This window comes from Urocitellus parryii, chromosome 1, assembly GCF_045843805.1.
Source record: "Urocitellus parryii isolate mUroPar1 chromosome 1, mUroPar1.hap1, whole genome shotgun sequence".
NCBI classification, from domain to species: Eukaryota; Metazoa; Chordata; class Mammalia; order Rodentia; family Sciuridae; genus Urocitellus; species Urocitellus parryii.
The window spans coordinates 16,700,128-16,712,660 of record NC_135531.1 but is presented as its reverse complement, the minus strand read 5'-3'; the positions used below and the strand labels follow the sequence as shown (position 1 = coordinate 16,712,660).

At 41.2% G+C, this 12,533-nt stretch overlaps 1 protein-coding gene across 2 annotated transcripts in view; it reads right to left on the bottom strand.

The window, feature by feature from the left end:
* Nucleotides 1-2,222, bottom strand: part of Prkaa1 (protein kinase AMP-activated catalytic subunit alpha 1) — a 37,948-nt gene extending 35,726 nt beyond the window's left edge. For both annotated transcript variants that reach the window (XM_026410241.2, XM_026410242.2), the window contains exon 1: nt 2,096-2,222. In XM_026410241.2, the coding sequence (XP_026266026.1) occupies nt 2,096-2,222 (127 nt within the window). The remainder of the gene's footprint in view (nt 1-2,095) is intronic.
* Nucleotides 2,223-12,533: the final 10,311 nt, after the last annotated feature.

Genomic DNA, 12,533 nt, shown 5'->3' with positions numbered 1-12,533 from the left:
CAATTTCTTTCTGTTTACCCTGTCCCCCTAAACTATCCAAGTACTTAAGAAAAAGATAACCCTACACACACACACACACACACATATATCCAAGGGTGAGCCATATTCCTCCAATGTAATGCTATTCTCTTCCTGGTGCTTAAGCCAATAGGTACATGGCCAGAGGGACTGGATGAGCCAATAACACAAGAGAAAGGTTGGGCTTCCTTGTTATGAAGAAAGAACCAGAGAATTGGATTTTCTATTAGTGGTGGCAGAAAGCATCCCAACTATTTCACAACTGGTTGAAGATTTTGACGAACATCAACTAATATGTTTATGAACAAATTTAATCATGACTATGAAGTCTATGATTTATTGAGGAATATTGACTTTTCAATATTTGAGGAGGTTGTTGACTTTGACAGAATATAGTATTACAGAGAGGAATGTGTAGGTGGAGAAAACAGTTAAGAAAGAGCAGTCACTGGAGAGAAAATGTCACAGACACATCATAGATCAAACTCAGAAATGAAAAATGTCTTCCTTTCCTATATGCTGTGCCAAACATGAAAACAGACCTGACTACACTCAGGTCTATTATTAAGGGAATGATGACCACCATAATCCAAGCAGAACTCTGGGAAGGGATGAAGGCATCAAGTCTGTCTTCTCACTATTTTAGGAACATTAATGAGCATTTCTTAGTTGTAACCTTCTGCAGTTTACAACTGCTAACAATTAAAAAAAAATACCATCGTCAAAACTAAATTTAAAACTGCAAGAGCACAGAAACATCTTACTGACCTAATACAGACCAACCCTAATACTGTTATTACCCTATTCTGGCATTCGCTTCTTACTTCCTAACATTGTTGGCTTTGGTGATTTTCATAAAATTTAGGCAACTGCTTCCCTATGAAGTACAGAGCAATTTTCCAGTCCTATGACTCAGGAAGAGCAAGAGAAGGAAAAGTTCTCCTCTTCCATTCCTTAATAACATCAGAAATATGTTTATTTAGCTCTGGAACAGCAAAGTTCAGTTCACTGTAAAATTTTTCACAAAGACTGTTTTTTCTTTCAAGTCAAATGTTATACTAAGAGCTTAGTATATACAAACCATAGCTGATCATTTCCCCAAAGCCAATGCATATATTATTTTTATCAGTTCCAAACTTCCTTAGTCTCAATACCTAATAACAAAGCCAAATATTTTAAAGAAAAAAAAATATGTATGGATTACAAAGTTTGCAATTAAACTCTTTGTGCCGGAATTGGTAGACTAGAGAATAATTTCCAGGACACCTGTGCTGTTACCCAAGGATAGATGTCCAGTCAAACTACTTGTTATGATATAATGTCCTTTGAAAATAAATGGAAACGAACTGTACTAACAGACTAATAACTACTATCTGGAAGCAATAACTCTCCTACCTCGCAGGTTTGGCATACTAACTGAAAAATTCCTGATAGTTAAAAAACTGTAGGCACTGGAGTCTGCATTCGGAATGTAAACCACGTAAAGCAAATACAGGACCAGTGTGTATTCATTACTTTGCTCTGAAGAGAATCCAGGGTCCTTTCCGACAAAATGGCTTTTTTTAACATACATAATTCTGTAGGCTCCCCCACAGCGACCTAACGTTGGGGAGAACATTTCATACTCAGTTAACGGCAGGGGCAGGTAAGTCGTCAGCTCCTCAAGGGAACGGAAATACAGACACCCCGTGGGGCGACCGAGGCAGAGACGGGCTGGCCCCAAGCAAGGGGGCACCACCCGGCGAACACAAGGCGCCTCTGGGGCTGGGCGCCGAGACCCCGGCGCCCGCCACAGCTTGCGGAGCGCGCCTGGGAAAGTTCGCACCTGGAGGCACCGCCGCCGCCGCCACTCGCCAGCCCCTCCAGCCGCCGCTCCGTCGCCATGGCGACCGACCCCCACCCGCCCCCACAGGGTCCCGGGGCCGCACGCCGCGGGCTGCGCCCGGGTCGGAGCCGGGACAGGGGCTGCCCCGCTCGGAGGCGAGCCACGCCGAGCGCGGGGGAGGATGAGGAGGTGCGAGAAGAGGAAGTCGCCCGGCTCCGGGCCGGGACCCAGCCGGGCCCCGGGGGTCCTCACCCTTCACTTTGCCGAAGGTGCCGACGCCCAGCGTGTCTCCCAGGATGTAGTGGCCGATCTTCACCCGCCCGTCGTGTTTCTGCTTCTCGGCTGTCGCCATCTTTCTCCAGGAACTGAGTCTGCGCATGGCGCCGCGGGAGGGGGCGGAGGGGGTGGGTAGGGCCGCGCCGGGGGCGGGCGGGGAGGGGGTGGGGACGCGGGAGGGCAGCCGCGGAGCTGGGCCGCCGCCCTGCGCCGCCCGCCCAGGCCCCGCAGCCGGCCGTCGGACGCAGACGCTCCCCCTGGCGGGGCGGGCGGCGGGCGCCGGGAGAGGCGGCGGCGCTCCCATCTCGCCCCGCATCCCTTTCGCGGCAGCACGCTCCCACCTGCGCGCGCGGCGGGGGGGCTCCCAGAGTGAGAAGGGTGGCATCCCCGCTCCCTTCTTCACCGACGGAGCCTCTGCCCGCGATGGTCTCCCCTCATGACCACTCCGGCGTCTGGGGTCGGGGTACATCTTTCCGAGGGGAAAAGGAGCACTGGGCAAGACGGCTCCGTGATGCGGATATTGCTAGTTACTAGAGCGGCGTGAATTGAGACATGGCAGGGGACACCGCCCTGCCACTGTGTTCTAACCCTGGTGTTCATTATCTTTTCTTCTCCGATGAAATCTAGAAGCCACAAGGAATTTCCACTTGTGTCTTTGACCATTTCCCTCCCGCTACTCTATTTTGACTGTTGAGCCAGAAAGTTTCTGCTGGGCACCGTCTTGGTGGTCTTTTCCTCTGGATGATGTCCTGAAATTTCGAAATTCTCTGTTGCAAGGAGGAGGCTGGGGATGAATGTGTATGTGGGAAGGGGGATGTTATCCAGTACTTATAATGTATAGGAATTAATAATGTTAGATATCTATAACATAGACTTTCACTGCACTAAAAAGGCTTATAGTTACATTGGCCAGACTAGCAAATATTTATTGTTCCTGCAGTGAGTCAGAATAAGTCTACTGTTTATAAATGGAACCATAACATGTTACAGGGAAAGTAAAGTATGATTATTTGTAGTAGTTTTCAAGTGAGTTTGTTATTCAATTCTACTCAAGTGTGTCACAAAAAAAAAAAAAAAGTTTATATGTTCTCAGGTTTTCCAGGTTCGTGGGCAAAAAATCGCACTCTTCATGAATGAGGATGAAAAAAATAAAAGACCAAAAATATCATTTTTATTCCCAATGAAAACTATCTAGTTCCCTGGTTGTTCCCTCTTTTTTTGTTTATGAAACCAAAATAACACATTAAGCACTGTCTGATTCCAAGGAAAGTGTTGCAAGGGAAACAAAAGTCCTTGTCTTTAAGCTTAGAATTGCACCACATTAGCAGACAACAGCATCACCTAGCCTTGAATAATCCCAAATTCCTAATGTATTATGGATTGCACTTATTTTGGAAGGTAGAAAGTTAAGAAATCTTTTATTATGATACATTGAATGGCAGGCAAGAGAAGTTACTGGCTTCTTCATCTTTACCTGTTTGCCTTGTGACTTTCGGTAGCTGAGGCTTCTTCTTCTCCTTCTCCTTCTTTCTTCCTACTGGTGATTGAACCCAGGGGATCTTTACCACTGAGATATATCCCCGGCCCTTTTTATTGAATTTTGAGACAGGGTCTCACTAAGTTTCTGAGGCTGGCTTCAAACTTTATGATCCTTGCTAGGAGTACAAGCATACATGTCACCACACCCATCTCTTTTGGGATCACTAACTGTAAATCCAGTTATCTCGGGATTCTGTTTTGGATCTAAGAAACCTTAATTCCATCCCCTCCCCATCGAAATAGCATCTTAAGTTATAAAGAACTTGCATCATGTTTAGAATTTAGCCAGGAAGTTTCTGCTATTTTTTAACCTAAAAAATAATTTTAAATTACCACAAAATACCTCAGTTCTGTGCTAATTAAATTAAGTTTCTTGCACAAGAGCAAACTGAAACTGAACTTGGCATATCCATTTGCCAATCTGTTCATGAAACTATGAAGACTTGAAAAAGTAACAATACATTTTTTTCCAGAAGCATCTATTTGTTGCTGTTTTGTGTTATTGTCAGATATATTTCTCTCACAAATATAATTAAAGATTGCTGAAGAAATAAAAAGCCTAGAATCACAGATCAAAATGGTGCATACGAACTTAGAGATCATCTTATCTGGTTTTCCACAGTCTCAATTTAAGCAACTTTAACTGCTTGATGTTTTGAGGATTTTTTTTTAATGTTGAGTAAAACCTGTGTCCAATTAACAGGTTGCAAGAAGTAACATAAGTTTCCTCTATTCCTTTGCTTTTTCTTTCCTTCATTCCTACTTTTAAAATTTTTATCACATTTTTTCACTCTTTCATTCTTCCATAGACCCATCCCCCAAACTTCACTTTTCTTCAAGTGTTTGTTAACTACCAGACATTATGAAATTTTTAAAACTTTATTTTCAAAAAAAAGAAAGAAAGAAAAGAAAGGCTTGATGCCTACCTTGAAGAAAGGTTTACAATGGCCATTCTCTGTATCTCCCTGACCCCAACCAAGATAAATATTATTCACATGGCTCAACATTTCTCCAGGGTGGAACCAAAGATATGTTAGACAGTGGCTTATACCCAGCTTTCTGACCTATCTATTGTTAACTTTACCCCTACCTCAGCAAAGTATATTGGAATATAAGTGGACAGTAGTTACATTATAGAAGTAACCTGAATCTACTTTATTTTAAAAGAGGGTGAAAGTAAAACTGTTTGCAAAACTAAGTACTTCAGCTTTTTATTAGTGCAAATAAGTGCAACACTGATGAAGAAATACCAGGATGATCCAACACTGTGGTAGAGATGTCCGGTCTCAAGGAGGAGTTGGGTAGTTGACAGCTGCTTCCTCTCTAGTTCTTCAGTGCTTTGCCTCTTATACTTTTCTTCTTAAGTGTTACTAGACTCAAAACTACCAGTAGGTTTTACACTTTTTCAGTACCCATCTCTAAATATGTTGGCCAGAACTAAAAATTCTATGTACTACACTACTGATAGTTAAGACTAATGTTTCCTTAGCTTAACTGACATCACATTGTAGCTAATATTCCTACATTTACTAAACACAAACTATATATTGAACAGTTTACTGCACAAAGGACTTTCAAAAATAAAGGATCACAGTTTCTGCCTTCTAGTGGCAAATAAAACTGTGATAGGTAATATAATGAAAATAAGTATGTGTTTCTAAAGGGCCTCATGAGAGGAGGATATAGCCTTTATCCACAGAGGTCTGTCGAGGCTTGTACATGAATATTATTGGGGGGAATATGAAGAGACGATATTTTCAGTAATCTGCTATTCAGGTCCCCTCTTGCCTGGTGGTAGTTCTCTCTTTTATTCTCACTTAAATAAATCCTACTCCTTTTACTCTCACCTTAAAAAAAAAGAAAGAAAGAAAGAAAGAAAGAAAGAAAGAAAGAAAGAAAGAGGAGGAGGGCAAGGATGAGAAGGAGAAAGAGAGATGTTTTCATTGAAAAGGGAGGCTGAGGCAGAAGGACAGCAAGTTCAAAGCAAGACTTATCAACTTATCAAGGCCCTAAGTAACTTAGTGAAACCCTGTCTCACATAAAAATAAAAAGGGCTGGGGCCTGGATTATGGTTCAGTGGAAGAGCGCTTGCCTCACGTGTATGAGGCCCTGGGTTCGATCCTCAGCACCACATAAAAATAAATAAAACAAAGGTATTGTGTCCACCTACAACTAAAAAAAAATTTAAAAAAAAAAAAAAAGCCTGGAAATGTTACTCAGTGGTTGAGTGCCCTGGACTCAATCCCTGGTACCAAAAAAAATGAACAAAATGAGAGACAATGTTTTTTTTGTTTGTTTGTTTGTTTTAAGAGAGAGAAGAGAGAGAATTTTTTTTAATATTTATTTTTTAGTTATTGGCGGACACAACATCTTTCTTTGTATGTGGTGCTGAGGATCGAACCCGGGCCGCACGCATGCCAGGCGAGCGCGCTACCGCTTGAGCCACATCCCCAGCCCAAGAGAGACAATGTTTTATACTCAAAAGGGTGGCATGGGGGGCTGAGCGCTCGCCTAGCATGCATGAAGCACTGGGTTCCATCCTCAGCACCACATAAATATAAAATAAAGACATTGTGTCCACCTGTAACTAAAAAATAAATATTCTTTAAGAAGGGGGTGGCATGGGGGAAGGCCTCTTGAGGAGGGGAAAGAGCATATGCAAAGTTATTGAGAGAAATAAACCTTAGGCAGTCTAAGAAGAGTTAGTGGTTAAGAGGATAGAATCTGGATACAAAGACTAAAGAAATTAGAGGTAAACTGGACCGAATCCTAAAAGGCCTCATATGTGCTTTTCAGTTGGACATTATCTTGTAGAGGGAGGGAGTCATGGGAAAATGAGAATTAGATGCATTTTAGAAATATATTTTTTTCCTAAGAAATTGACAGCTGTGGTGTGTTGGGGAAGAACTAGGTGACTAAGAGTCAGGCACATGCTGGGGACATAGTTGAGTAGTTCAGTGATAAAGTGCTTGCCTAGCATGGACAAGCCCTGAGTTCCATCCCCAGTAAGGGGGGGGGGGGAGAGAGAGAGAGAGAAAAGGAAGGAAGGAAGTCCAGTGTAAGGGGCAGACTTTTCTCTATATATCTCTCTGTAACTTTATGCATATATTACAGTCAAAAAAATTAACTTTTAGAGCTGGGAATATAGCTCAGTTGGTAGAGGGCTTGCCTTGCATACACAAGGCCCTGGGTTCAATCCCAGCACCACCATCACCCCCCAAAAAAATAACTTTTAAGAAAAAAATTAAAACTATGGGTTTTTATTGTGGAAGATAGATGGGAACACTAAAACCAAAGCAGTGACAAAAAAGAGATTTGTAGTCACCTAGAAAAAAATTATGAGGCAGACACCATGTGTGAAAAAGAAAAACTCAAAGACTTACTTAGAAGATGGAATTAGCAAAGCACAAAGATTGTTGTGAAAACCTTCCAGGTTTTTAATGGGATTTTTAGGGAATGAGGGTTTGTTATGGTTTAGATATGAAGTGTCCTCTGAAAACTCATGTGTGAGAAAATGCAGAACTATTCAGAGGTGAAATAATTAGATTATGAGAGCCATACCTGATTGGTGGATTGATCCATTAATGGATTGATAATTTGAATGGATTAATGGGTGTTAGTTGTAGGCAGGAAGGATGTGGTTGGAGGAGTTTGGTCACTGGGAGAATGCCTTTGGGTTGCCTTAGTCAGCTGTTTCACCACTGTAACCAATAGAACTGACAAGAACACTTTGAGACAAGGAAAAGTTTATTTGGGTCTCATGGTTTCAGAAATCTTAGTCCATAGACAGCTGAGTTTGTTAAATTTGGATTGTGGTCTGCAACCTAGAAGGGTCCCTCCTCACCAGAACCAAACAGTGTTGGCATCCTGGTATCAGAATCCCATCCTCCAGAAGTATTAATAAGTTTCTGTTGATTTCTGTTGTTGATAAGTCTTCCAACCTATGGTATTCTGTTATAGCAGCTGAACTAGAGAGGAAAAACAAACTTTTTTTTTTTGTTGTTGTTGTTGTTCTTTCACATACCAACAATTGCATGGGCTCTGTCTCGTCCAGCAAGGAGGTCCATAGAACAGGGTAGAGGGAGTGTGGCTACAGAGTCCCTAATCAAGACCTCCAGAGACCAAGCAGGAAGCAGGTCTGATTTTATTGTGCATTTACAGTGTATATATACTCAGGCAGTAGCTAGGCAGATTACAGGCAGCCACCAATGCAATTCTGCTAACTGCCCTTGCAGCGACCAGTCGAGGAGTGGGCCATGGAATAAGCACCGGGACTGCAACACATGGCCTCACACCCAGGGCTATGCCTACTGGGTAAGCAGCCTTCTGCTCACACACCTAGCACGAGGGAAGTGGCCTGCCACTCAGATGCCCTTATGCCATGTATGCAGTACTCTATACACTTGTCCCCACAACCAATCACAATTCTTTTGACACCAAATTCTCCAGTAGACACCAACTAGGTGTCTTATAATTTTCAATTCTGACACCTTCCCTGGAAATAGAGTCAGATTCTGTAAGTTAAGAGTTCAGTTTCACAGGACTGGCCAGCTCCTTCAGATAACAGTCACAAACCTGAGGTTTGTGCTTCAATCAGCTATAAATTGGGATTATGGGAACCATGACTCCTTCTTCTGGTTCATTTAGTTTGCTAGAGAAGCTCAAAGAACCAAGGAAAACAGTTTATTTACATTTACCAGTTAATTATAAAGGCTATTACAAAAGATACAGAGGAAAAACGAGATGGAAGAGAAGCACATGGCAAGTATGGAAGAAGAGGTACAGAGCTCCAAACCCTCTCCAGGAACAACACCAACTAGGAACCTCACAGTGTTCAGCAATCCAAATCCTGTCCTTTTGAGTTTTTAATGTAGGCTTCATTACATAGGCACTAGGGATTACATCATTTGTCATTGGCAGTCAACTTTTAATTCCTTTCCCCTCCCCAGAGGTTGGAGTAGGGTGAACTGTGACAATCCTCTAATTACCTGATTGGTTCCCTTGGTAATCAGCCTCTAACTTGAGGAGAACCATGAGTCCATCATTAGAACAAAAGTTGCTCTTATCATTCAGAAAATTGCAAAAATCTTAAGAACACTATGTCAAGAAAAGGGGTCCAAAACCAAATATTAGACAAAAATATTCTCTTAGTGCCCCTTTCAACAAAGGTTTTAGGAACTGTGTGCCAGAAACCAGAGGCTGAAATAAAATATGTTCATTAAATACATTTTAAGTCACAATATCACAGCAGCCCAAACTATGACAATTGCCATTTCTCTATAGTCACTTCCTAGAGCTAACAGTTTCTCGGACAGTTCTTGTTTATCTTCCCAACTAGAGTTGAGAAACCTGAACTTCAAGGCAGTTCTACCACTCACTAGTGGGCAAACCACTTATTATTTCCCTTTCCATAAAATGGAGATGTTTCTACCTGTCTACCTCTGTGGGTTATGGAAGAGAGCAAATGAAATAATGGATATAATAGCTCTCTGAAAAACTGTAAAGTACATTATAAACATAAAAACTTTATGTTAAGAGTAAGTACTTTAAAAACAGAAATAAAAATGCCAAGAGAGGGATGTGGTTATGGGTGGAAATGGTGGATTGATTTTGGTATTTCTAACTTGAAGTAAAGAGACAGATTTAGAATTCATCTATTTTAATAGAGGTAAGAAAGTCAGAAAGGTAAAACATTTCTGAAGTAGAAACATTCAATAAATAGAACTGGGGTGGGGGCGTACCAGGGATTGAACTCAGGGGCACTCGACCACTGAGCCACATTCCTAGCCCTATTTTGTGTTTTATTTAGAGACGGGATCTCACTGAGTTGCTTAGTGCCTTGCTGTTGCTGAGGCTGGCTTTGAACTCACAATCCTACTATCTCAGCCCCCTCAGCTACTGGGATTACAGGTGTGCACCACTGCTCACATTTCTTGTTTTTGATGGCCCTTGATGGCATTGTGGTACATTGTTCAGGTGTCTCTTAGGCTGTCTCTCTATTGGAAAACATTTGATATTTTTCTCATGTTAGACTGGTGTTACAGTTTTGAGGAAGGAAAAGAGAGATAATGGTTCACTTTCATCACATCATATTAAAGGTACATTTTCATGCACAAAAGTTAACTCAAAATGGATCAAGGAACTTGATATCAAATCAGAGACTCTTTGCCTGATAGAAGAAAAAGTTGGCTATGATTTACATATTGTGGGGTCGGGCTCCAAATTCCTTAATAGGACACCCATAGCACAAGAGTTAATAACAAGAATCAACAAATGGGACTTACTTAAACTAAAAAGTTTTTTCTCAGCAAGAGAAACAATAAGAGAGGTAAATAGGGAGCCTACATCCTGGGAACAAATTTTTACTCCTCACACTTCAGATAGAGCCCTAATATCCAGAGTATACAAAGAACTCAAAAAATTAGACAATAAGATAGCAAATAACCCAATCAACAAATGGGCCAAGGACCTGAACAGACACTTCTCAGAGGAGGATATACAATCAATCAACAAGTACATGAAAAAATGCTCACCATCTCTAGCAGTCAGAGAAATGCAAATCAAAACCACCCTAAGATACCATCTCACTCCAGTAAGATTGGCAGCCACTATGAAGTCAAACAACAACAAGTGCTGGCGAGGATGTGGAGAAAAGGGTACTCTTGTACATTGCTGGTGGGACTGCAAATTGGTGCGGCCAATTTGGAAAGCAGTTTGGAGATTCCTGGGAAAGCTGGGAATGGAACCACCATTTGACCCTGCTATTGCCCTTCTCGGACTATTCCCTGAAGACCTTAAAAGAGCATGCTACAGGGATGCTGCCACATCGATGTTCATAGCAGCACAATTCACAATAGCTAGACTGTGGAACCAACCCAGATGCCCTTCAATAGATGAATGGATAAAAAAAATGTGGCATCTATACACAATGGAGTACTATGCAGCAATAAAAAATGACAAAATCATAGAATTTGCAGGGAAATGGATGGCACTAGAGCAGATTATGCTTAGTGAAGCTAGTCAATCCCTAAAAAACAAATACCAAATGTCTTCTTTGATATAATGAGAGCAACTATGAACAGAGCAGGGAGGAAGAGCAGGAAGAAAAGATTAACATTAAACAGAGACATGAGATGGGAGGGAAAGGGAGAGAAAAGGGAAATTGCATGGAAATGAAGGGAGACCCTCATTGCTATACAATATTACATATAAGAGGTTGTGAGGAGAATGGGAAAATAAACAAGGAGAGAAATGAATTACAGTAGATGGGGTAGAGAGAGAAGATGGGAGGGGAGGGGAGGGGGGATAGTAGGGGATAGGAAAAGTAGCAGAATACAACAATTACTAATAGGGCATTATGTAAAATTGTGGATGTGTAACCGACGTGATTCTGCAATCAGCATTTGGGGTAAAATTGGGAGTTCATAACCCACTTCAATCTAATGTATGAAATATGATATGTCATGAGCTTTGTAATGTTGTGAACAACCAATAAAAAAAATAAAAATAAAAATAAAGGTACATTTTTCTGTCATCGTCAGGATTTTATATGAAAAGTTACTCTATTTTTCATTTTTTAGTCTTTGGAAGGAAGTTACTGGTGATGCTCAATACTTAGGGATTAAAGACTTATACTCCCTCTCTTTTAGATGAAATATCTACATAAATTATTTGAAATTCTTCATGGGGAATCTCTCTTTTCTCCCATCTATTTATTCAATCAATCATTTATTAATAGCAATCTGGATTCATGTACATTTATGCATTGGGTTATAATTCAATACTACCTAATTTATTGCTCACATTGTTCCAGTTTTGGTTATTGGGTACTCTTATGATTTGAATATGAGATGTGCCCCCACAAAGCTCCTTTGTTAAAAGCAGGAATATTCAGAGATAAAATGATTAAGATTATAAGATCTGAAACTTAATAAGTCCATCCTAGTTTGAATGAACTGACTGGGTGGTAACTATAGGCAGGTAGTGGGTGGCTGGAGAGGGTGAGTCACTGGGGGCATGACCTGGAAGGGATTCTTCCCTGCAGCCTTTTCTCTTTTCCTCCTTCTCTCTCTCTGCTTCCTCTGTGCCATGAGCAGAGCTGTGCTTCACCACACTCTTCCGCCATGATGTTCTGCCTCACCTTGGGCCCAGAAAAATGGACTCAGCAGATCATGGACTAAACCTCTGGAATCATGAGCCAAAATAAACTTTCCCTTCTCTAAGTTGTCCTTGTCAGGAATTCTGGTCACAGTGACACAAAGCTGACTAATAGAGGTGCTCTTTCAGTTGATTCCTGTATCTCTTTGGTATTCTCTACCAACCGTGGTAGAGTACTTGCCTAGCATGTGTGAGGCCCTGGGTTCAATCCTCAGCACCAAATAAAAATAAATAAAATAAAGATCCATCAACAAAATATTATTTATTTATTTATTGCAGTGCTAGGGATTGAGCCCAGGACCTTGTGCATGCAATGCAAGCACTCTACCAACTGAACTATATCGCTAGCCCCTAAAAAATTTTTTTTAAAAAACATAGCTTTTATTGTTCAACACTTTGTGTACATGTGTATATGTGGGAGGAGGTACTGGGGCTCTAACTCAGGACCTTACATATGCTAGGCAAGCACTCTGAGCCACACCCCCATCTCTTTTTACTTGAGACATTGTCTCAATAAGTTAATTGCCCAGGCTAGTTGAAAACTTTCCATCCTCCTGCCTGAGCCTCTTTTTTTTTTTTCATTTACATATTTTATTTGGAAATGTTTACACAAGTACAGGTAAACTATGTTTTTGAGACAGTGGATATTATTAGATTATCATCAGTTTATTATAAAAGAGATATGGAAATGATTTACATGATGAAAGATTTCAGAACT